The 24,786-nt window shown below is 43.2% G+C and overlaps 1 protein-coding gene and 1 long non-coding RNA gene across 11 annotated transcripts; both read right to left on the bottom strand.

The window, feature by feature from the left end:
* Positions 1 to 232: 232 nt before the first annotated feature.
* On the bottom strand, positions 233 to 20,556 carry LOC119014555 (disintegrin and metalloproteinase domain-containing protein 11-like). Of its 10 annotated transcripts, none has more exons than XM_037089849.1 (26): positions 19,976 to 20,555; positions 19,060 to 19,250; positions 15,313 to 15,389; positions 14,894 to 14,960; positions 13,052 to 13,134; positions 12,611 to 12,674; positions 12,243 to 12,303; positions 11,659 to 11,840; positions 10,343 to 10,414; positions 9,961 to 10,127; positions 9,777 to 9,861; positions 9,203 to 9,293; positions 8,674 to 8,725; positions 8,006 to 8,105; positions 7,700 to 7,771; positions 6,943 to 7,035; positions 6,616 to 6,696; positions 6,473 to 6,523; positions 6,333 to 6,396; positions 6,098 to 6,203; positions 5,737 to 5,856; positions 5,480 to 5,648; positions 4,926 to 5,037; positions 4,032 to 4,122; positions 2,461 to 2,478; positions 2,054 to 2,219 (listed from the first exon to the last, which is right to left on the bottom strand). In XM_037089849.1, the coding sequence occupies exons 1-26, from the start codon at positions 20,034 to 20,036 to the stop codon at positions 2,204 to 2,206; spliced, it is 2,346 nt and encodes a 781-aa protein (XP_036945744.1). In that variant the 5' UTR covers positions 20,037 to 20,555; the 3' UTR covers positions 2,054 to 2,203. The 10 variants fall into 10 exon arrangements, 4 of the variants coding, with proteins under 4 accessions (XP_036945742.1, XP_036945743.1, XP_036945744.1 ...); XR_005072996.1 differs by lacking the exon at positions 4,032 to 4,122 and adding an exon at positions 4,447 to 4,595 and having other exon boundaries at positions 2,099 to 2,219; positions 19,976 to 20,556; XR_005073000.1 differs by lacking the exon at positions 4,032 to 4,122 and adding an exon at positions 4,447 to 4,556 and having other exon boundaries at positions 2,099 to 2,219; positions 19,976 to 20,554.
* Positions 20,557 to 22,876: 2,320 nt separating this feature from the next.
* Positions 22,877 to 24,689, bottom strand: LOC119014481. The gene is made up of 3 exons (XR_005072980.1): positions 24,551 to 24,689; positions 23,259 to 24,077; positions 22,877 to 23,151 (listed from the first exon to the last, which is right to left on the bottom strand). It is a non-coding gene; the product is annotated as an uncharacterized LOC119014481 (long non-coding RNA).
* Between the last annotated feature and the right edge of the window lie 97 nt (positions 24,690 to 24,786).

Raw genomic sequence — 24,786 nt, 5'->3', positions numbered from 1 at the left:
ATGATTCAATGGTAGTAATTTGAGTGGCTGTAATTAGTTACACCCCTGCTTACAAGTACTCCTGGTTGGGAATCATTAAAGTACTGTTTGTCCCACACTGACCACAATTTACCTTAAAGATTTATATTTTAAAAAAGAGGTAAATAAGAAAGCCTTGAACTCTGAGGTCTGACCATCTATCAAAACAACAAAACGAGAGGAAGACAATGACATGTGAGTGTATGACGTGTGATTTAATGTTTTAGTACTTTTATTTTCTTTTCCATTTCAATTCAACTACAAGCCTCAGTTCATTTCTTTCCTTTTGTCTCAAGTCAAAAAGATGGTGTCTAAAAATATGGGAAAGGATGCATTTTATTCTCTCTTTTCCCCCCTGTAAACTTACAGAACAGATTGTACTTGATACCAACTCTGTACATACTGTAATAATAACAACAGTGCATCCACCATAGTGCAAACCTCCAACTGACCTCAAACACGCGAACAGTTTCATCCAAGCTGCCTCCTGGACCCCACACTAGATCTCTTTAATCTCATTTACAGCGGGGATTGTTAGGGAAGCCTCTGGGCTGAGGCAGCTCACCCAGGGCTGAGGGCTATCAACAAATGTACAAAAGATTCATGACATTTAGGTGATAGCTGGAATGATAAGAGAAGTGCGAGACAGCTGGCTCAGCTGCTGCGCCACATTTAAAGATGGAGGAGAGATTTGCAGATGTGGTTTGTGTCGAGAGACTGACAGCTGTGTGTTTTGCTGGAACAGATACAACTCATTATTTTAACATAGCTTTTTTTTTTTTTTTAAATAAATCTTCATACAGTGCATTTAACATTCAGCATATCTTGCACATATTTACAAATAGGTGTGCATACAGTTGGCTAGTGCTCATTTTCTGTAGATAGATTGACATAAAAACTGTTAAAGTGCTGCCTTTATGGTACCATGGCTGCAGCGCACAACAGTTTGTAGAAAGAGACGATATTCTAGAGGTAAAAACCTGCCTATCTACCTGTGATAGGAGGAGTGTTAATGTGTACGTGGACACAACTGCCCCTAACACTAATGTAAACACGCATACATTCTTTCTTACCTTTTAAAAATCTTGTACATTCACCCATGAACAGACATACAGGTTGAACCTCCTAAGCGTACAAACTTTGGGCCTGAAAGAAGTGAGCGCACACACAGACGATATAGTGGAATGTATGTTGGTCAGTCTGTGGTTGAAAACACTAAGTTACGGTCTCTGCTGCTTCAAAGTTCAGTGGTTTAAAATGATCCCAAAACCATTACAACTAGCTTCCCTTTTTGTTACCTGAAAACTTATGGAAGGGGGCGTGTGGGGGTGGGGACAAATGATGATGGACATAAAGTCAGTAATCTGTCTGGGCTCTGGCTTTTGAGCCATTGTTTCATATCATTAGTCCTTCTGCAGCCTCTCTTTGGAAAACATGCCAACGACAGTCCACTGTGTGGTTTCTTTTCATTTTTATCCATCTCGCCAAACTTTGTAGATTAAAAACATGTAATTGTCCACTTTGAAATGCACCTCGTGGAGGCCCGGCCTTGGAGGAACCGCCTCAGGTCCATCTCTTTTAACAAAAAAGGAGACGATTCAGCTCCTTTGACTTTATTTTCAGTCTATCAGCGAGTCTGTGTGCTAGTCCAGCATTTACCTGTTGGTGGCCAATTGAGTTTTCTGTGCAGGCAGGCAGGCAGGCAGGCATTGGAAAGACATGTCTCTTATTAAATTGGTCCACCGTTGATATGTTCTTCGTCAGACTGTCCGGGATGTGAGAAAAGACGTACACAGATATCGAAGCACATTCTTGGAGCCAAGGGACTGAAGGAAGACCCCGGTGTCTCCCACAGGGAGAGCCACCTGCTCGCTCTGGGCGTGGCCCGGACACAATCCTCAGCAGCCCGCTGGCAGCAGCCACGTGAGTATGATTTGGCTGGTATGGTGAGACGAGCTCCACAGGCCCAGAGGAGGAAGGAGCCAGGCGTGAGGACGGACAAGAGGGGCAGACGGGACCGTGGAGGAAATGATAATCGGAAGAGGTTTGGAAAGATTCTGGGACTGGTGTGGAAGACTTTTTTTTTTCTTTTTTAGTTCCCCTCTTCTCCGATGTGGAAACGACACAGTGCGAGGAGGAAGACAGGAGTAGACGGGACACAGAGACAGAAAGACAGACAGCCATCTTATCCTCCACCAGATCTGAAAGAGAAGGAAGAGGAGATTGTTAGCAGAGACTCTTGCATATGACGAGAGATGGATGGAACTATGGAAGGAATATTAAGGGAAGGGTTTTTTTTTACAAGAACTTGTATGGGGTAATGTTGCTCTGAGGGGATGGACTTTATATTGTGGATAAAAGGGCCATGCTGGGGTTTAGTGATGGGATGTTTTGTGATGCTTCTGCACTGACAGCACATCGTACAGTTCTGCAAGGTTATACCTTCCTCTTCGAATGTTCCTGCATCCCGAGCACACATTGGGAGAAAAGACAAAATGTCAGTGAAAAGAAAGAGGAAAGGTGACAAACTAATTAGCAACAAGCCAAATTATTCATTTTAGAAGCATGTTATGAAGCTCATCATCTTGTATTAGAACATGAAATGTATCAGAGAAATAACAGTAAAACTACAAGAGAAAAATATCATTCATCAAGAATTATCTGTTATTGTTAAAACTAGACACACTACAATCAGTATTTTAACAAAGGATGCATGATACATTTTTTTCATCTGATACTGAAAACTGTTAATTTCCTTTTTAGTGTGGCTAATATTCAAATATTAGGAATAGGAAATCACGTGTAAAGAACAACGATGGATGATTTAATTTTTTACAAATTCTTCTTCTCTGTGTTTATTGATAGATTTCAACACAACTTTCAAGGTGTAAACAGCCACTTTTTTATTCGAGTTGGTCAATGCTGCGTTTGATGAGTTGATGAAAGCAGTTTGGCTTCTTATTATCAACTCTATCAATACCAATTATTAGCCGATAATATACATTTCCCAACATTGGTCTGATAGATATCGTGCATCCCTAGTCTGAACCATTTTCTTTCATTTTGGACTTCACTTGTCAGTTCAGATTTAACTACAATGCTGTCAGATTTAAGAACAAAAACAACAAGTCATTCAATTAATTATTAATCAAACAGTGCTCTCCAAAATCTTTCTTGCCAGATTACAGTGATGACATATCATGCAGCAGGTCTACAGTAATCATGGCAGTGGCCCTCTCAGTCCCACAGAGTCTGACAAGGTGCTGCACCAGGAACTCTTCCACCCACCCTCTGACTAGGAAGAGAAAACTTCCTGCTAACAGCTCATGCAAACATGCACAGACACTTATCCCTGGCCCTAAAAGGACATGCTAGATTTTGCTTTTCAATTAGCAGGCCTTAAATCAGCCACGATTATCTTCAGTGTCAATCCAACTGTGAGTCAAGACAGAGCGGTCCTTTTAGGTCAGAGTAAAAGGAGTGAACGATAGCAAGCATACACAGGTGGAGCAGCGCAGAAAAAGCATTTCAGCGAGAATATTAAGGGTTATAGGATGCTGCCGACAGGATACTGCAGGCTAAAAAGAGCACCAAAGGTAAAAAGTATTAAAAAAAGGTGTCTATGTTAACCCACTGTAATCATTAAATGTTTTCATAAAAGGCTCATAGATCTAATAGACTGGAGAGAAGTGCTGCAGGGGTTCCTGGCAGATTAACATCTTGGTCCTGCCCTGTCATTACATATAAAACGTTGGGCTTGCAGCTGAGGGAGGTGGAGGAAAGGTGCAGGAGGGAGCTTAGGGTTGATTTATGATTCCATCAAAGAAAATAAAACAACTGGTTGGATGTTTTCACATATTTCTAACGCCTGGAGTGGCTCGAGCATTAGCATGGTCGATTCCCCATCCCCCCTCCCCCGAGTTGCATCTAAATCAGAGGGGTGAGAGTGGCAAGGGCGGGGTTTCCTTTAGGTAGAAGCAGACAGGAACACAAAGGCATGCCAGAACTCTTACTTAAATCCCCATCCTGTTCCCCCTAGGACTATAGCTGCCAGGAGAATAGCACCTGCGATGGACCCTATTATGATATTGGTGCCACTGGGACCTGCGCAGAGGAAGGAGGAGGGAGGAAGGGTGCGGAGGAGGAGGAGGAGGAGGAGGAAGGGGCAGAAACAAAACAACACCACTAAAAAACACACGTCAGAGGACAGCATCAACACCATACATCAACAACATCAACTAGAGAGAGAGAGGCAGATGGTAAGATACCTGCAGACACACAGAGAGAGAGAGGAGATGGACGGAAAGAGGAGGAAACCAGCACGTGGGGTGGAGGTGGGAGAACGGGCGGGTGAGCGAGGGAGGTCAGGAAGACAACAGTTACATAAAAAAACAAAAAAAAAACAAAGGAGAGAGAGAGTTTTATTACTTTGTTCTCATTCCCCCTCTCCTGCTCTTTCAGCTGGACACCCTCTTGCTCAGGGTGGCTTTTATGGCCCTATAAGAGCAGCTGCTCAATTGCTCTGTGTCATTGGCAGACTGCAAGAAAGTAAGGGAGACTCTTGAAGATGACAGTGCCTGCAAGACATACACACACACACACACACACACACACACACACACACACACACACACACACTCACTAACATACTGTACATGCACATATGCTCCAATGGATAAACATGTCGCAACACACACCCACACTCACCAACATTGAAAACCAGTAGGAAGGAAAATACTGTGCGGTCTAAATATTGATGTTCTCACAATAATCATGTGGACTACTCTTCGTGTGTGTGTGTTTCCAGTACACAGAGAAGCTACAGTGATGATGGGTTAGAGACTATGAGGGGGATATGAGAGGCAGACAGAAGAGAGACATGGGCAAGCTGAGGGGGCGCTATGGACCTTTCTTCTCTGGGCCCGGCTGGACTGTCGGCTCAGGGATGGGGTCAAAGACACTGCAGTCCTTCCCCGTGTAGTCCCTGTCACAGATACACTTCACCTCATTACTGCAGGTCTACAAGAGAGAGAGATGACAGTCAAGTGCAACAGCTGCCAAAAGAGAGAGACAGAGAAATATTCAAAATAACTCTGTAGCGACTGATCTGGTGATGATTTGAAGGTCCAAAGATGTCTATAAATCCAGGTTTAAACCAGGATGACTGGGAATTTAAAAGTCTACGTTTCTGTAGGTGTCTTGGGCACATAGTCATCGCTTGTAAGGATCAGCTGATACATTTTTCAGAATAACCAGAGATAGAGTGGAACAAAGTAGAATTTATTAAAGTAGTGCACTTTATGAGTGTTGTAATGTCAGATGTGTGTTGGACGAAATTACACTGTTTACCTAATAAAGAGTGCAAGTAACTTATTTGTCTAAAAAACGTTCACTTTTCAATGTGTCAGTGTCTTTCGACCTGCAAATCACCAAATCAGTGTTCGCTGGCCATTTTTTGTACCCCGTGGTCAGAACAGATGCGTCCGAAGTTGGATCCCGAACAGCTGCTGAGGTTGAACGCGGCCACAGGGAGGCAGCGTCGCTCCAGACACATCATGTTTGGACCGCAGGGAGTGCCGTCCTCCACGTAGCCCAGGTCTGAGCCGTCCTCCAGGAGAGCATGGCCACCTCTGAGCAAAGCATAAGAACATCTCAGGCACATTGTGACACAATGTTTTAATTGTCATGCTCCAGATCAGATTGATGTGAACCTCTTACCTGCAGTCCAGGTACTTGTTCTGGTGGTAGAGTGTGAAGCTGGTCACCTCACCCTGCAGATCTCCGAACTTTGGCTTCATCGTCACGTTGGCACAGAAGAGGAAGCCACATAAGACATCCCTGAACAGGAACAGGTAAAATAGGTATAGCCTTGAGGTGTGAGCTGTGCCCTCCAATCACAAACATACAATACTAAATAGTAGAAAAAATAATGATGGTTTTGGTCTTTTTATGATATTAATTGAAAAGGATCAAATAAGGCCAGCCTTATCTAAAATTCAGTAAAGCCTCAGAGCAAAGAAACAGAATAAACACACTCTTGTTCTTTAATGATAATATCAAGGGGAATAGTTTGACTCACGGCTTGTTGCACTGCAGCCAACCTTGGCCTTCAGGACCTGGACCACAGTTGCCTTTCTCTGTTCCCTCAGCATTCAGCTTCTCATAACAAAACCTGTCTGCTGAATCTGGGACGGCAAACAAAGGCACAGATTAGACTGTCACGAGGAGAATGAGACTATAAATTATGTATATACAGTAATCTGACTGTATAACGTACAATTTCCTGGTGAAAGGAGCGTGTGTTCTATACTTACTATAACCCCAGAGTCCCCTACACTGTCCGTCACGAGTCCTGCATCGCCCACCGTAACAGCGGCCCTGTAGAGACAACAGCTATCAAGCATGTATCAGAGTGAGTTGCAGACTTGAAGCCACGTCGCAAACCAGCACTTACCTGACTGCTATCACACATGTAACCATCCAGCTTGTGGACATTATGAGGACACTGCAAAAGAGGAAAAGTACATCATGTTCTGGAGGCTCTGGATGATCTTGCAGTCCTTTTCTCAGCGTTACATACAGCACAGCTGACTCTACCTGGCTCGAGTCTCCGGTGCAGGTCTCTGGGATGTCACAGTCGTTTACAGCGTCTCGGCAAACCACACCCCTCCGCTCATACTGGGTCACAGCATAAAAAGGCATCAGGTAATCATATTACTAATGCAATGCACCATACGGTCAATCTTTTAAAAAAAAAAAAAATGGTATATCATTTTTTTGAATTTGGATTACCTCAGACTCTAAAATTAATAAACTACTCTAAACCCTTGCATAGTTTTTGTTACTTATATTTGGGGGGAGACAATAAATACATGTATTAAGTTCACATCAAATTCACATTTTTCCACTCCTTGTTGGACTCACCTTACACAAACTGCAGCACAGTCCGTTACTGCACATGGCATCATGGGTAAGTGTGCACTTCTTACAGCAGGCTCCTCCACTACGTGCACACTCCTGCAGCCAAAGAGAGGAAACAAAAGTTTGAGATGAACTGTGCCTCGCTTGGAAAGTGGACGAGAACAGGCGGCAGTGACAGTGGGCAGAGACAAAAGACTGCTGACAAGTCCGACAGTTTTCCAGCAGCCTTCGGTCCGAACAGGAAGTCACAGAAACACTCACATCCCGTTAGATCTGATTCATTAAAATGTTATGTGGCACCTATCAGTTTGTACAAAGTCGCCATCTGTTATAGTTTTGACAGTGTAGCCTATTATACTACACAGGGGATCTGAACAGGACAGGGGACGAAACTTGGTGGAGGGGAGCCCTGACATTAAAATGGCTAAATCCTCACAAAAGAAAAGAAAACATCTGCTAGCTTGTTTACTTTTGTATAGAACAGGACAGGTTAGTGTTAGAGTAACTTGCCATTTTCAGGGTGAAGGTCATTAGCTTGGAGGTTGTCATTTTTTATGTAGTGATGGGGACACGCAGTTAGTAGAAGGAACGGGGGAATATATGACCGATTACAGGCTTAATACCAACAATCTACAAGTCATACTATAATGAGCCAAAACCTTCATCTCTGTTCCAGTAAACACCACACCCACAAGGTGCCATCCATCTGCTGAAGGTTAAAGAGCTGGCTTTCATGCCTGATGTCCAGCTGGGTACTCACCACCTGGGATCCACAATCACACTCTTCTCCTGGCTCCACAAAACCATTCCCACACTCTGGAGGGTCCAACAGCTGAGGGAACCAGAGAGTGACATATATGAGAACATGCATAAGTGGGAGACAGATGGACGAGAGATGAAATGTGTCAGTAATATAGGAGACTTTTGGCTGAGAGTACAGTGAGAATATAGAGATGTAAAATGTAAGAAAACAGATGTTATCATGGAAATTCGACCACGGGAATAATGAAATGGGCGATAAATAATGATTTGGCTCCTCCCACACACATCCTACACCTCCACACACCTTGTTGGGCTTGTTGAAGAGGCAGCTTCCACCCCCCTGGATCAAGAACTGGATGTACTCATCGACACTGCAGCGAGAAAACTTTCTGGGCAGATAGTATCTGTGTTCACAAACACACACACACAGACACACAAGATCAAGACCACGACATGACAAAAAAAATTAAAGAATTAACAAAAAAAATCAGCACAATGGTTTTCTGCTGGTGAGGAATGCCAGTTCCGCTGTGGGTGTCCGTGCCACTTTGCAATCTGACAGAAATGTTACCATCTGTAATAAGATATTACTCAAATGAATAATGGAAATCTCTATTGTTCCATCTGGTCAGGAGAGCCAAATCCAAATCACTCATCCTGTAGGGTAAATTATGTTTAATTCGATTTTTTAATTCCTACACAGTGGTCGGCTCACTGATGTCTGATGTTACAACAAATTTGCTTTAGATGTCAACTACAAGCCGGCTTGGCTCATTGAAGGCTGAGTTAAAAAGTCAGTGCATCCCTCTGTTCCAGGTGTTTAATTGTCTAATTGAGTGAAATGAACGGAACGAATCGCAGCACAGAGGGAGCGAGACAGGGAGATGGTCCTGCTGTCTGCTGGTAAATAATGTCTGCTAAGGGAGGGTCGACGCATTTTACAGGTGTGTTTGCTGTCATGTGGATCTTTACCCTGTGTCTTCCATGATGCAGCCCAGCCAGGCATCTGGGCACCTGCAGTCACCTGTGAAGAAGACAAAAAAGGGTGAACAAAGGTGATTTAACAATGGCAAATAAATAACATATTGATCAGCATTTACAACTCAAGCTGCGACACTTGAGAGAAAAGATTTAGGATTAACAAAAAGAAAAGACTTTTCATAGAAGTGATACCTAGTAACAGCGGTATGGTGGCCTATAGTGAGTGCAATGAGCTCCGGTCCTGGCACTGAATAATGGACCTGATGGCTCCTCAACATTAATCACTGAGCCCATTGTTCACTGGCAGCGATGCTCTAATCACCAGCCCCTCCTTCATGGATGCAGGTGACTAATCACCTAATAGAGAAGTCTAATTACAGAAGAGAACCACTGGACAGGGATACCAACACCCAACTCTCTCACCCCCTCCCTACCATCCTCTGCCTTGCTCCTTCACACATTCTGTTCATTGATCTCTCCATCCTTCCACCTGTTATCAGGCTTCCATGTCATCTTTTACCTGCAGAGTTGCGCGCGTTGTTCCATCTCATGCCGATGTTTTGGCCAAGACTTTGGCACAACGTGATGGCCATTGCACCGACATTCCCGTACTGGAACAAACATACAAAGAATCCACACAAGAAAGCTTTATTGTGAGATAGAATCCAACCAGTACAATACTGTTTACATAAGTACAGACATGAATGGCCATCTGACATGCGTTTTCAGTTTTATTAGTATGGACGGAGATTTCTTATTTTTTTTTTAAAACCCTGTTCCCAAAATTATCTGTATTTGTGTGGAATAAGCCTAAAACTAGTTGTGTTTTTGTTTCCTTAGAATGAGCCTCCATATCTACAGAGGAAGCAGAGTCCGCCATGTTAAAAAACTTGTTTCTACAGAAGCCCAGAACTGACAAACCAAATACTGGCTCTTGACCCGGGTTCAATCTGCAACCTCACTGTTCGATGTCAATAAATCCTACACACTGGACCTTTTAAGTCAGAAAACCAGCCAACCTCGCTCTGTCAAAAAAACAACAAAGTCCATGTTGGTGTGAGAGAAAGAATAAAGCCATTTCAGAGTTTCCTCACCTCATTAATTCCTCCTCCCCTTGTTAAAGAGCACACTCCTCCTGTGTAGGCTGTCCCACTGCGGCTACTGTGAAATGTCCGCCCTCTGTGGTGCACAGGAAAGATGTCATCATTTAATAACTAGCATACAAACATCAAATTAATTCTCTAGTTAGTCATTTTTTTTTCTTTTCAGTCCTCTTACGAGAAAAGATGGACGACGTCACTCTGCTCTCTGATGTTGTCCTTCCTGTATTTCATGAAGTTCTGCAGTGTTATCAATGGATCTTCCATGACTGGCATCATATTTTTAGAGGACCAGGTCTCCATGGCAACCAGCACGATCCTCGTGTTCAGCTGCTCCTTGTAGATCTGGGGACAAAAAAAAAAAAAAACGCCCATCGGTCTACTGCTTTGTTGGTGTGACACCTGTGTTGTGAACCTTCACTGTGAATGGAGAACTCAGTGCTATCTGGGGTGAAACATTTGGAAATAAGCACACACACACAATCTTCCTGACAGGTGGTGGTGTGTGTATGCAGAGTTTAGCAGTGGGAGGATTATAATCCACCAAACAAAGCTCTTACCGCATCTGCCATGTTGACCACTGCTTTGGCAAAGTTCTTGGTTTGGCTGCTTGAGCGACGCAGCTGTACAAACTGTGGAGACACAGATGGTGTAAGGGACTGATCACATTCACTCAACACACACACACACACACACACACACACACACACACACACACACTGACAACTGTACAGCTATACTTGTAAGGCTCCTGAGATTAAGACATGAATTTATAGATATGTTGCACTGATCTTACTTCCATTAACTGCTTAGTGATAACTTGAAAGCCAACTTTTTAATTTCAGTTTGGAATGAAAATGATTCCACATTCATCCTCTTTCTGTAATGTCTGTAAGAAGGAGAAACTGTTTTATTGAATACTTGTGCTGGTGTTTCAGCGTTTAATAGAACAGTAAGAGCTTCAGTAGACTTGACAATTGACAAATAGAGGTCACTCATGTACGGTTAAGCTGTTCTCCAATTTAATGAAAATAAGTATAGATGTTTTAAAGGGTGCTGTTTGTTTGTTTCCGTCTTCAGGTAAATTCTGTATTGCACTCCTTTAAGACAGTTTCCATTGACATGTCAGCATCTGTACATATAGACATCTGAGGACAGTTGTAATATGATACTAATGTCACTGGCTGCAAAATGAAATTAGCTGTCAGTATGAGAGCATGGATACCCTACCTGAACCCCTCGGATCACGTATCCTGGCTTCGGACAAAACATTTAGAAATTTTATCAGGGTTCGGGTTCGGTTCAATCATCAAAATATAGTGTGAAAATAAAAAGAAAGACAGTGAAAAAATAAGTAATAAGTAATATTAAGTGATAACTGATGGACCTACTGTCTGTGTAGAAGCTATATCTCCTGTTAGGTGCTGTGGTTTGATATTTATGTGACACTTAGAACGCAACACAGACACTATTTGTTACTTTCCAGGCAGTGAACATCCATCCAGCTGACATTAACTGTATTTGGCTCAGTCTGGGTTTGGACATAAACAAACATCACACCTGTCGGGCTCGGCTTTGGCTCAGTTTCTACGCTCTCAGACTTGGTTGGGTTCAGACGGAAAAATGCAGCACAAGCCGGACTCTAGACTGCATGTGCTGCCTCCGTCAGCTTTGCAGCCACAGAATAATGGAAGCTACATAGAAGGTATATGGCCAACTTTGCACTGTATATGGTGAAGTTATGATGGCTAGAAGTATTAATGTATCAATCAACCAAGTTATGTCATGGCCTCAATGACCTAGACAACTCCAGATTCTTTGACCACCACTGCACATTTGACAACATGATTAGCAGCAAAATATACTTTCAACCCACCATGTCATTGTCGTTGACCACCATCAACTCAATATATTTGGTCTCAGTCTGGACGGAGGGCTTGCGAACAAATCTCTTGGATCGCTTCAACCCCCCAGACGCCTGCTGCTCCATCATTTGGTCTGGTCTGTCTTCATCACTGTCACCTCCTCTGCTTTCCCACTGGCTGTCCTCTGCACAGTCTGGACACAGAGAGGAGCAGAGCTGTAGACAGCTAGAGCACTTTAGGGCACGGTGAAAGCATTACTATCTCTATTTCAGCCAAACATTAGAGTTCCTAATCATAAAAAGCTGCGCCTGTAATTATCACCCTGTCTGAACTAACTAACAATTACATCATATTCAATTATCACATTTATTTTGTCCTCTCTATTTGGGGCGAAGATTTTTCTAGTGTTGGACGTTTATTGCACAGTATCATCAGCATCTAATTGAATGACATTTATTTAGAAATGACTGCAACAGGCTGGGTCTAATTTACATAACTGCAGGCAAGGCTGTTAACGTAAGGTGTGATGAAGATGCAAAGACAAGAAACGACAGTGCTATTCTGAGTGTCAGTAACTTTAAATGCACGTATGTACCTTTGCAGTGTGGGGAAAGTCTGATATCAGGCATCCTGCGGATTAAGTGAGCGCCATCGTCCTATAACAGAACATAACAGATGACATTAGACACATCAGGATCTAAAAAGCACCACAGTCTGCAGAGCATGGAACCAGAGTGCAAAGCAAAATGTAGTTTCATTTAAATAGTTTAATTATTACAAAAGGTGATTTAATCATACTTTAGGAGAGTGGGTAAGTGCTTAGCTAGAAGCAATATGTAATATAATGTGATCTGTGATTAATAAGGCTATAATAGAAATTACACCCTACACTATAAATCAGTTCTCTATCATTCTGGTCAACAAATACGCAGTAGTCATCGCAACTACCCATTGACTCTTTACCTGGTTGCTCCCATTGTGAATGGGCTCGATTCCGTAAGAGAAGAAGCCGTCAGAGAACATGCCACTAAGGAAGCAACCACAGGTGACAGACAGTGAGATGTGCAGCAGAAAGCAGAGAGAAAACTTAAAGATTAAGCTGTTATTTTGTGCACAGGAAATTCAAGCATAGTCTGATCAGCATGCTCTAGGGCTGCAAATAATCATTTGGGTCTGTAAAATCATCAAAAAAAAAAATCATCAAATGCTTCATTTGTCCAACCAACATAACAAAAGACTCTACTATCATACATGACAAAGAAAAGCAACAAATCTTCATATTCAAGAAGCTGGAACTGGCAAATGTTTGGCATTTTTATGAGAAGAAAAATTTAAACGTAGCTCTTGACATGCACAGGTAACTTTTATGTGATTTTATCAATAAAGGACTACTGTCAGGCTCACCACAGGCCGTGGCAGGTGGAGAGTGCTGCCCAGGATTCTGGTAAACCTCTTAACCTTCCCTGGTAGTAGCAGTGCTCTCCTCCCTGTGGACACAATGCACCACTGTTGTTCAGGAAACAACCTCTGCTGACACAATTCAGGCATTTATACTTCATTGCGTATCGTTGAAGGTGAGCTCGGGAAAAACCTCTCACAACCTCTGCATATGCGGCTCTCTCCCTTTCCACACTATTGTGTTTCTGGAACAGTTTGTGACCTACTTGTGTCCTGTGCTCTACTCCACCTTACTATGCTTCACTCACAATAGAGCCGGAGGTAGACCCTCTTGAATAAATCACCACTCCTGTTGCCCACACTGTTAGATGTGAGAATTTAACAGAGCGGCTATACAGAAAGGCAGGCTGCAACTGAAAATGGCCAAGAGGAGATTAAAAGAAGAATTGTGCTCTGCTCATCCTCGCCCTTATATCAACCTTGACTACCGCAACAAGAGCCCTGGCTGTCGTCACTCCCTCAAAAGTGGGCGCGCGACGACACAAGGTCACAGCAGCAGGGAAGGAACCACCAGACAAGGTGAGAAAAGTGAAAAAAACAGGTTCACCGAGATCAAAATGAGTTCAGCAGGATGCCTCAGCCTTGCCACAACAGCTCAGGGGACGATGGTGTAGTACGTTTGATGTAAATAAAACCCTTTTGACGACAAAGATCAGTCTGGTGATGTGCTGCCTTGAATGCATCACATCTGCCAGCAGCGGCATCAGAGGAGTCACGTGAAGCCTCCACTCCATCCAGCTGAGCGGCAATCTGGCCTGACTACGGGTCTCCCTACCTCCTGCCACTCTGGGAACAAACATGCATCCCCAAAGTGACTCCCCCTCGGTGCCCAGCTCACATTGCCTTTGTATTAACTGGCATTTTACGCCTCATATTCCCACCTCCTCCTCCTCCTCCCTCGCCTCAGCTCTTCCCTCCCTCTTCTTTCATTCTCTTCGCTGCCAGGAACTTAATGACGCCGCTGAGCTAACTCGTTGCTATGGAAACAGGCTTGTGATTGGTTGGTAGGACTGAGGGAGAGTTTGGACCGATTGTGGGTGGGGACATGGAGTGCTGGCTGGATGGGTGGGTGGCTGGTTGGTTGAGGAGGGGGCGCAATGAGTGGCACATTTGTACAGAAAAAAAAAAAGAAAAAAGATCCATCCCTCCTGGCTAGCAGAATGCAGTGACATTCCTCTGGTCTGTCGTGACAAACGTACTTCCCATTTAGATGTTCGAGCTTTCATCCATTTTCCTGTCATCTCTCAATTCTTTCTCTGCGCTTCTGGTCTGACGCCACAGGCATCTTCAAAGGACACAGCAGAGAGGACTGCACGAGCACTGCCTGACATATATGTGGAGCAGAGCATACATAATCCTAATGGTGTCATGGCAGGCTACTTTTTAAGCAGAGACCATTGTCCATAAATAGATACAACAGGAGATGAAACTTCAACAAAATATCACAATCAATAAAAATAACAGCCTTAAAAGATAGAAACAAATACAAAGCATGTTGTTTGTGTCTGAAATGAGACTTTGTCTTTAGATGCCCATAAATATAGAATTACGCTATATAATGAGCTCCAGACCACGTGAGGCATCACATTTGACAAACTTTTAATTCATTCACTGGCAGCAACTTGAGTGTCAAATGTGACAAAGTCTCGGTTTTAACAGCCAAAGAGCTGAATGCTGCACCGCGGCTCTGGTCATCTCATTAATATGCTGCCTTCTGTGTTCCAAACGACAAGTTCACTCACTACATCCCTGTCAGCACACATCCCCACCCCACGCAAACAGTCTTACCACAGACTGTGAAGGTCTGCCATCCTGGTTAAAGTTCCGTTCCACATATTCTGAAGACAGGAGGTGACTGCAAAGAGAGAGGAGAGATACACTGAATTTCAGGCTTCATCTGTGATAATTTTCTACTTCTGCCCTCCCTTGAAATATATTCCACAAATAAAAGGTGACCATATTTACATGTGGTGCTAAAAAAAAAATCAGTCGAACCTCATAAAAATGCAGTGGTAAGAGTCTACATTTGTGCGTGTGTGTGCCACACTGGTATTCCCCATCTTGTCGTGTAACATAATAGAGGCGCTAAGTGCATTTGCTTAAGTGGAGGGAAATGCTAATGAGAACAGCTGCAGTAAATTAAGAGCACCTACTGATACAAGCGTTTGCAAACAGGCAGATCTAATGATTCTGATGGTAATACTAACTGGTTTAGCTCCAGGTCCAGAGTAAAGGTGTGTCCAAAGCCTCCCACTTGAAAGCAGCTCCGGGCCAAGTGGACCGGCTGAAATAAAAAACAGAAACACATTGACAGAGACAGATTTGATCACTGATAAACTGAAGTGTAACAAAACAATTGTGGTTAAGTGCTTAGATCTGTTAGGGCCACAGAGTGATTTTGAAAAATCTCATGAATAATTCAACAGAATCAATAGTGTGTATGTTCAAAAAGCATCTCAGCCACTCAGATTTTATGATTGATAAAGTCTTCATTGATCGACACCGGCTGCCAGCCTTCAGGCAGGCGTGTCTGCAGAGAGCTGTGCTTGAGTTTTGTGATGAAGATGGATGGAGACGGGCTCGACAAAAGGAGGGGGAGAGGAGGGGAAACTTTACTGGTATCTTCTATATTGAGCGATGCTGTACCAATGTCTCTAATGAACATCTGACAGGGCCGATGAGGTTAGGAGACAGCATGGCCAGCTAAGATCGAGACGGATAGAGAGAAAGGGAAATTTACTGCAGACTTAACAGTGCGTCTCCTCAGCTGCTCGGGCTGTGCCAGCGTGGCTTTGATCTCAGTCTGGAGGAACCAGGCTGCAGTGAATCACTGGGCTTTTACAATAACATGCATCACTATCCAGGAATCATTCCCTCCAGTGACTAGGGACAACAGATTTCTTACTACTGTCTTGGAGAGGATATGAAGCATGCTGCCCATAAGCGCTGTGTCTCTGTACAGTAACAGTGTTCAACAGATTTACATTTGCGTTCTGATCTTTTTTGTGACTTTTCTTAAGGTGGCTGACAAACAACCACTAGGGCTGCAACTTTAACCTGTTGACAATTTTCTTGATTAACTGAGTATGTAGCTGACACTCGCCATAGCGGCTATGTGTTACCATGGCAACACCGAAGTTGGGGTGATACTGTCACATATGATTTCTGATTGGTTTTTTTTTATTGTGTTTACATAAATCTATGATGAAACTTAAATGCAGTTTAATTAATGGTTCTGCTGTCAGATCTTATTGAAAGGTTTAAGTTAAAATTGTTGTGAGAGGTCACTTCCCGTCTAACATGAGACGTGAGGCAGAAGTTGCGAGTCGGAATTGATGAAGAGATGAAAAGAGACCAGAGAGAACTGTCTACTACTGGTTGATCAGGCGAACACGGTAATTATTCTTAACATTGAAACTTGTGTACATTTTTGTATGGGAAAAATAATCTCTGAAAGTGATGTATGTGAAATGTGTTTTTGTTGCAGTTTTCACGGTGTTCCGTAACTTTACAGAGAGAAAATAAAATGGTTGTGGACATCAGTAAGATACGTGATTCTTTCGACCAGAGTAGACACAGAGAAATTCTTTGGACTATAAAATGTCAGAAAATGGTGAAAAAGGATGATTTTCGAAGTGTTTTAAAGGTTAAGTATGCATGATTTGTTGGTTGCTACTGGTAAACTAGGCACAATAAGATTTTCTGGAGAAAGATTAAGATTAAGTTCATTTTTCACCCGCATTCCCTGGTTGTCAAATACTTAGGGGTGTGATGATCCATAAATTTGAAATGATATATCATTCAATAATCGATCTGTTGTCATCTTTAGGATACACCTTAACCTTCAGCATATCAACTTCAGCCTGAAATTTTAAAAATAATTGTAATCCAGTTAAGTCTTTATTCTAAAACATTAAAAACATTCATCATTTGAACATTTTCATCATGACAGATGAAACAAACAAACAAAAAACATTAAAGCAAAACTGCTGCCTCATCTATTTTCGGCACAGCATGATATGACAGAACAGAGAGGAAAAAAGCTCAGCTCCTGCTGCTTCTAAATTTAGGATGCCCCTCATTCGTAGCATCTTAAATATTTTACCAAACAAAACAGGGCAGGGTTAGACAAGTACATCAGCTGAAAGGAGGCCTGCTGAATCCTCGTCTCATTGGTTAGTGCCATCGTTTGTATCTTATGACTGTTGTATATTAACAGTTCTTGTTTCATATTCAAGGGGCTCCAGGGGCGACTACATTCATCCTAATTGTGGTCTTCAAACATGTGACTGTGTGTGTGTGTGTGTGTGTGTGTGTGTGTGTGTGTGTGTGTGTGTGTGTGTGTGTGTGTGTGTGTGTGTAAGGAGCTTAACGTACTCTCTCATAACACTTACATGAACTACATCATATCAGCATGACGGAGAAAGAGAAGAGTGTGTGTGTGGGGGTGCAAGGATGGGAAACATTCAAGCCTCCTGAACCGTGCAGCACTTCTCACACAGGCCTGTTTTATAATTAATGGTGATGTACTTCAACACACGATTGAATAATGAAGAAGTCAGGGGCTCAGCGCGGCAGCCGGATGATCGGACATGATGACTGCATATTGCAGGAGGGGCTCTGCTTTGTCATTTGGCGTTGAGGGACACTACAAACAGTCATGCATGCATTCAAACATCATCTTTGATAAACAGTGGGTTTACTACAATGCTTGCTCCGTATTGAAAAAAATCAGGTTAGGAGGCTTTGAGTTTCAGAACTTGTTGCCTGATGATACAGGGTGGAACAAATGGCTGTCAAACAACAACTTGTCTGTGTCGGTTTCATTCACTGTGGACATTTGAAAGGATTTTCGGTAACTAACTGGGCCAATGTCTGGAGGAGCGGTGACTGCTGCAAAGATACCACCCTGCACTGTCATCCCTGTGTAGCAGACGATACGTGACAGCAGAGATCTAAGTGCTGCATGGTTACAGACACTGGAAACATGAAGTATCCATCAGAAGGTTCACTCACTCATATATGCACACACAGCAGGGCTGGGCAATATACAGACATTATATCGATATTGTCATGGATGACTGTATATGTTTAAGTGTTGTCTTTTCCTGTTTTTAAAATGAACCCATTGTGCTAGAAAGGTAAAAGGCTCAAGGTTTGTGCCAACAGGAGCTCCAGTCTCCCACTGAAAATCCTGCCCCTGAAGGGCCTGAAACACCTCGCCAGTAGTCCTGCCTTTAATTCTGTGACTTTGTGACATCACATTACATCATCATGTCATACATTTGCATAATCTATGTATATTTTGTGGTTGAAATTAAGTTAAATTGAAGCTGAAAACATGACGGGGCTGACTGGAAGTACAACAAATGATGCTGGCTCAGGCATGTATGAGCTGGCCAATCAGAGGTCTTAAAGAGAGAGGAGGTAAAACAGAGCATGTCAGACTCCTTTCACTAGCATTGAAGCATGTAAACCTAAAATAACATTATTAAACTAAAGATTGTCACAATATCCACATTTTAATCTGAGATATTTAAGTACTTGTCAAGGACCACTTGGTATTCCTTATAGAGCCTGACTGATGTATGTCAGTGTCAGCGTGTGTGTTGTCTGATATGTGCTGGTTTGAAAACTTTGACTGAACACACTTAAATTGCAGTCATTTCTTTTCACACAGTTAAGTTTATTGTCAACTGTGAAATAACCCCACCTTTAACCACATTTGAGGAATTCTTGCAAAGAATAGAATATATTGGTCAATATATTACTAACCAAATTTTAATCATTTTTGGCCCAGAAAAAAGATTAGCAATCAAAACTCCAATTCATCATCCCCAAATTAAGACCACAGATCTGAGAATCACAGTGATTCAGTGAGCATACCATCAGACTTCGGGACATGAAAGTAAAACTGGTAAACAGGGGCAGGGTTAAGGTTGGTGCAAACTTACCGAGGCATCTCCTGTGTCGTTCTTCACCCTGGTATCCAAGTGGTCATGAGCCATCTCCTCCTCCGACTCGATCTGCTGCACCAGCCGCTTTGGATAAGTGAACTCGGTGGCGGTGTCCCCGCCGTCCGTCCACCCTGCCGGGGTAAACCAGTCCCACATGCCTCCATCCTGCACTGGGCTCCCGTCTGAACCTGCATGTGGCACAACATGTGGCTCATGGGTGTGTGTAGAAGGCTTGGCAAGGTGCAGACACACCTTAGCCTGCCTAAACTGCACCTGGCAGTGGTGTAGTGAGCAAAGCCCATGAAAGTGGTCATTTCAACAACCATTCAGATCGGTGTTTGTCTCTGTGTGCTGGTGTCTGTTGACCTAATTTACCACACTGACCGGATAATGACATGCACTCACTTCTTTAGTCTGAGACTTTAGTGGACATAATTTGATGTTGATGGAAAATAATGAATTTATAAATCTATCATGGTTTATGGGCTCTATAGGCATGACGCCCTTAATGACAAATACACAGGGCCTATATTGCTTAAAATCTCAGTAACCATCACTTAAGCTGTAAAATACTAAAAATCCAAGATATACAATGTGCTTTTCTTAATGTCTCTTGGATAAATCCCAGCCAGAGATGGTTATGTGTACGTTGGACAGGCAACAGGGCTGCGATGGAAATGTGTTGATGCAGCAGATCTACCGCATCTGACAGTGCTCTAAGGGCCACTGGGCTGCTTGGCACCGAGACCCCGCTACAATAAAATCCCAGCCGAGACCAGGGTTGGAAAAGTGCTGGTGCAAGGAGAAAAACAAAACTGTGGATGCAACGGGAAACGAACAGGGTGCTCCCGCTCTCCATCCAAACCCCCACTCTCTCTCCTTTATTCTCGCTCTCTCTCTCTCTCTCTCTTACCTGAGACTGCAAGCCTCTCGCCCACTGCAGCAAAGACCATGAAGCACCACACCGCCAGCATGATCTTCACATATTCCCCCGGATTACAGCATCGAGAGAGCCGCGAAATGCCACGAACCCGGCCGAGGGAGCGGAGGAAAGAAGACGGAACGGGACGCGCAGCAGGAATGATGGCGAAGCTCGACGGGAAATGTGCTAAACATCTGACGACGCGCGTCCTCTCATCTCTCCCCCTCTTTCTCTCTCTCTCGCTCTGTTCTCTCGCCCTTCGCAGCTCCGGCCGCTATAGCAGAATTACCATATCAGAGTGATGAAAAATGAATCATAACCTAGAGGCTTATGGCGGAGATAATCGATACAGGCTCGGAGATGGATCAGTGAGGAGATGGTGAGGGACGGGAGAGCGCGCACCGCGGATGCATTGCTCCGCGAGGCAGCGCAGCAGCGTATGGGTGTACGGACGAGGCTGCGCGTATATGTGAATCTGCGGTATGCGGAAACGAAGGGATGGTAAGAGCGAAGAGAACTGCGTTGGGTCTGCGGCGAGGAGGACACGTGGGACCCGTGGTATCCTCCCTCATCCCGAGCAGCCTCCTCCTCCCGTTGCCATGCAGCGCTCCGTGCAGGGAGAGGATGCGACAGCCCGGCGGCTGAAGCGCACGACCATTATCTCGATATAGGCGTATAAATGGGGGAGAATCTCTGAATACAGTGACATGAACACTGCAGGTCTGCTGAGCATGAAGGAGTAGCCAAAGACATCCTGATACATAAAATTACTGTTCCCTCAGATACTGTCTGTCAACTAAAAATAAAACCTACATTTCTACAGCATGTGCCTAGATAAAATAAAAGCTTATATCAAAATAAATATAAATCAAACTGATTTGTATTCCTAATAACCTTTGTGTTGACTGAAGAAAGCCAGATTTAATGCAACAGTGTGACATTTTGTTTTACCTCACATGGAAGCTTTTAAAGGATAAGTCTACCCCCAAAAATGAAAATGTAGTCATTTTCTTTCACACACCAAGTGGATGGATAGACAGCGGAAGTTTCTACTAAACATTTCTGGAGTTTCACAGTAAAACAGCATTGCAGGGTTCTTATACACAACTCAAGAACAGGGAGGGTGGTCACAATGGCTCCATACAGCTCACCCTGTTGTAATCAGAGTCTTCCGAAGCCTTGAGATCCCAAATGATTTAAAAATAGGTTATTTACACCCTATTAAACTGAAAACTTCTTAGCTAAAAGTGTCTCTGTGCCGTTTGAAGCAGATGCACAAGCTCGACCGTGTGTCATGAGTGTAAATAATGCCTCAATGAATCAATTTGGGATCCTGGGGCCTCTGAAGACTTGGAACACGTTCCCCTCTTCAGTTGTTTAGGAGAATGCGGCAACACTGCTTTGCTGTGATGCTCCAGAAATGTTTTGTGAACCAATAAACTTCACCCAACTATCCAGATACTACTTTTTTAAAATTTTCAGCATGGGGGTGCCTATATTAACTGAATTTTCATTTTTGGGTGAACTTATCCTTTAAGGTTGCTCTGGCTTTAGTATAAATGTAGCAAATGTAATGAGTGCCTGACGGCTTCTCTCCATGAGGCAATTCAGAAATGAGACTGTTTCAGTGTTTAGTATGACAAATAAATAAGTTTGTCATCTCCATCACTGAAAACCAGATAGTATCTCCATAAAAACACACCTGATTTGACACTGGCAACACTGATTAAGGTGATTTAAACTTCACAGGTGTGATGAATGAATTTAATTCTACAAGACAGTGTTCCAGCATAAAATCTATATGGTTTCTTACTGGGAGCCATAAATACGGATCAATCACACCCAGAAACTGGAGACCAGCAGTGCTCTTTGCTCAGCTCTCTCAGGCCTGTGACCTGCGAGGTTAGCTTCCTTGATGCAGTTAAGTCTTCCAGCAGCACATCCTGCAACACATCCCACTAATGGAGGCACATTGTGCACTGACAGCCCCCTCTGAATATTTCATCCCCCCCCTTTGAGACATACAGGGACCAAGAGATGGAGGGGGAGAGAAGCAGGATAGGGAGGAGGAGGAAGAGAAGTGCAGCATCCAGGGCCAAAAACACACATCAGTTCAGCACTGACCAGCCTTTCTACTGTTAATCTCAAACAACATCACCATCGACATCTCCCTTTTTCATGTGAGTGGCTGCTGATCACACAGTGCCGATGCAGTCAATTATGTATTCAATGATGGTACAGCTGAGTAACAAAAACTGTGAGAACTGCCAGGAGTCCAGCCAGCAGAGAGGAATAATAAGATTGACTACTTCAATCCACTAAGTTTCTCCATATGCAGCAGCAATTGCCAAAAAGGCCTTCTAAGACAAAACCTTTGATCCCAGAGGTCTGACGCCCCTCTACATCATACATTTAAAACTGAACCGAGGGGGATTAACAATGGGGCTTCACAAATTCAGATATCTTTCATAAAACAATGTGAGCAGTTTGGCACAGTAAGTGCCACAGCCTTGTGAGACAGACACACAGTACCCTCTGCTGTGCAAACAGCTGTATCACATTTGAAGTTATAAAAAAAGGGTGTTTTTATATGTAACTGCATTAAGTGACACAGGGAATGTTTTTTTGCCAATGTTTTTGTTTCACCTTTTTAGTGAACATATCTTACATTTTTTTTTACACTTATAGACCTCATTTACATACAATTATACCTCATTCTTGAATTTAAATAAAAAGCAGAAATTCTGAATTACTTTCACTATGGTTATGATCACAGGCACACAAGTAGATGGAATATCACTGACTGGTATATGTCAAACATTAGCCAGGATATCCCCAGTTCAAAACTGGCTGATGCAATTGTATTTATGAATAGGAGAGAACAAACAAATATGATTTGCAAGGCTCAACATTTATTTCAAAACTTCCCAAAAACTGTTTTCAGCTTATTTAGATAAATTAAATGTGTTTGTGCACAACCCTAATAAAAAAAATAAAATCAAAAACAGAAAAAGAGTCATCCTCCAGTGGCACTTCCCCTGATCCCAGTCTGGGTCCATCTCTCTCCACAGCATGAAGGAGTTGTATGAAGACACATCAAGCATGTTGTAGAATACCGCCAAGGGCCAACAGGCTGTCATTCATTTACAGCTGTGTGCACTGATGACCTGCAGCAAAAGTAACAAACAACAAATCAGTCAAAATTTATTTTCTTACAAAAGAATGAAATGCATTTATCTGAAAGAACAGATGTTACATGAAAGAAGTGCAATACCTTGTTTAGGTTGTCGACTCCCCCCTTGTTCTTGTTATAATCAAGGATGATCTGGGGCATGTGATGGTCTGTCCCTGAAGACCCTCTGTCACCTCGAGAACCACATGCTGGCCCTGGTTTTTCTCTGGCTGGCCATCCACAGGTTTGTCTGTGTACATCTGCATGTTCCAGGTGTAGCTGGTCTGGGCATTGCAGACCACCCAGATTTTTAAGCAGTACTTGCCAGGTTTACTTGGCATACATTGCCTGAATCCACATCAGCCTCTGAATAGGACCAGGCGCTCATCCACTGTCACATCGGTGCCGGGATTACACATGAGCTACAGGCGACACACTCACTTATCCCACACCTGTTGGAGGGCAGCCAGTTTGTCTCTGGAACGGCGCGCAGGTCTGGTGTCGTGATCATCAAAACAAATTATTCTTGAGATGGTGTGGAATTTTTTCAGTGGCATGGTGGCATGAAAAATTGCCCTCCCAGACTGAATATGCCACAGGCTGGACATAGTCTATTTACTGGACAGGTAGACACCAGCGAAAATGAAAAGACCCAGGTATCCCTGTAGATCTGTTTGATCCATCTTCCAACTGTCACCATGCACCCGACGCCCGTCCTTGTTGGTCATTTCTAGCACTATCCTCTCAATTTTCCCTGGGTTATTTGGAAAATATTTTCAACTTCAGCAGGCTCCTCTTCATCGCTTGATTCCTTCTCGTCAGTTTGAGCAAAATCTTCATCAATTTCAGTGATGTTCTCTTCCTCTGACACTTCCTCCTCTTCTTCTGCAGGTTCTTCCTCATGTCTCTCCTCCTACAGAGCTAAAAATGTGTTCAAAAACCTGTGATCAGTGTAGGTCTTCTTCATCTTGCTGTCTCAGAGTGAAAATTAAAATGCCCCAAGGATACTGTACTCTGTTTTTTTGTTTATTGTCATCTTGTCCCCAATTGGAGGACAAGATGACTCATGTGTGCGTCTGCAGCCCCATATAGGTAGATCAAAAGTTGCAATGAAATCAGGTTTACACCTCTGTAGCTTTGAAGCTGCTGTGCTTTTAATGTGTCTACATGTCCTGTGCTTTACCACAGATTGACTTTCAGAGGACATTAGTTTGTCCATTAAGTTGCCATTTTAAGTATCTCCAGTGTGATGTGCTGGAGATGCCTGCCATAAGTGGATATCTATATTCATAAGAAGAGTTTTAGCATACAATTGTTAAAATGTATTTCAAAATTGTGTTTTTCTCTTCATCCTGCTTTCTGTTAACTACCCTATTCAACTGTATATCACTTACCTAAAAAAGGACAGGTCTTTTTTTTTTTTTTTTTTACCACTGACAGGCAGACTGTCTGGCTCTGAGACTGGTACATGTGCTGACTTGCCCGTGTTTCACGTTTGTTTGCACACAGCTGAGCATGGCAGGGCAATTAGGGTAATTAGTTGCAGCTTTACTTCTTGAGTATCGCAGTGTTGAATGAGTGAACACTGCGGGCGCAGCCTGACACGCCGCCTGATGACCCCGAGCTGCCA

This window comes from Acanthopagrus latus, chromosome 23 (genome assembly GCF_904848185.1).
Source record: "Acanthopagrus latus isolate v.2019 chromosome 23, fAcaLat1.1, whole genome shotgun sequence".
Lineage (NCBI taxonomy): Eukaryota > Metazoa > Chordata > Actinopteri > Spariformes > Sparidae > Acanthopagrus > Acanthopagrus latus.
This window is presented reverse-complemented; position numbering and strand designations above follow the sequence as displayed.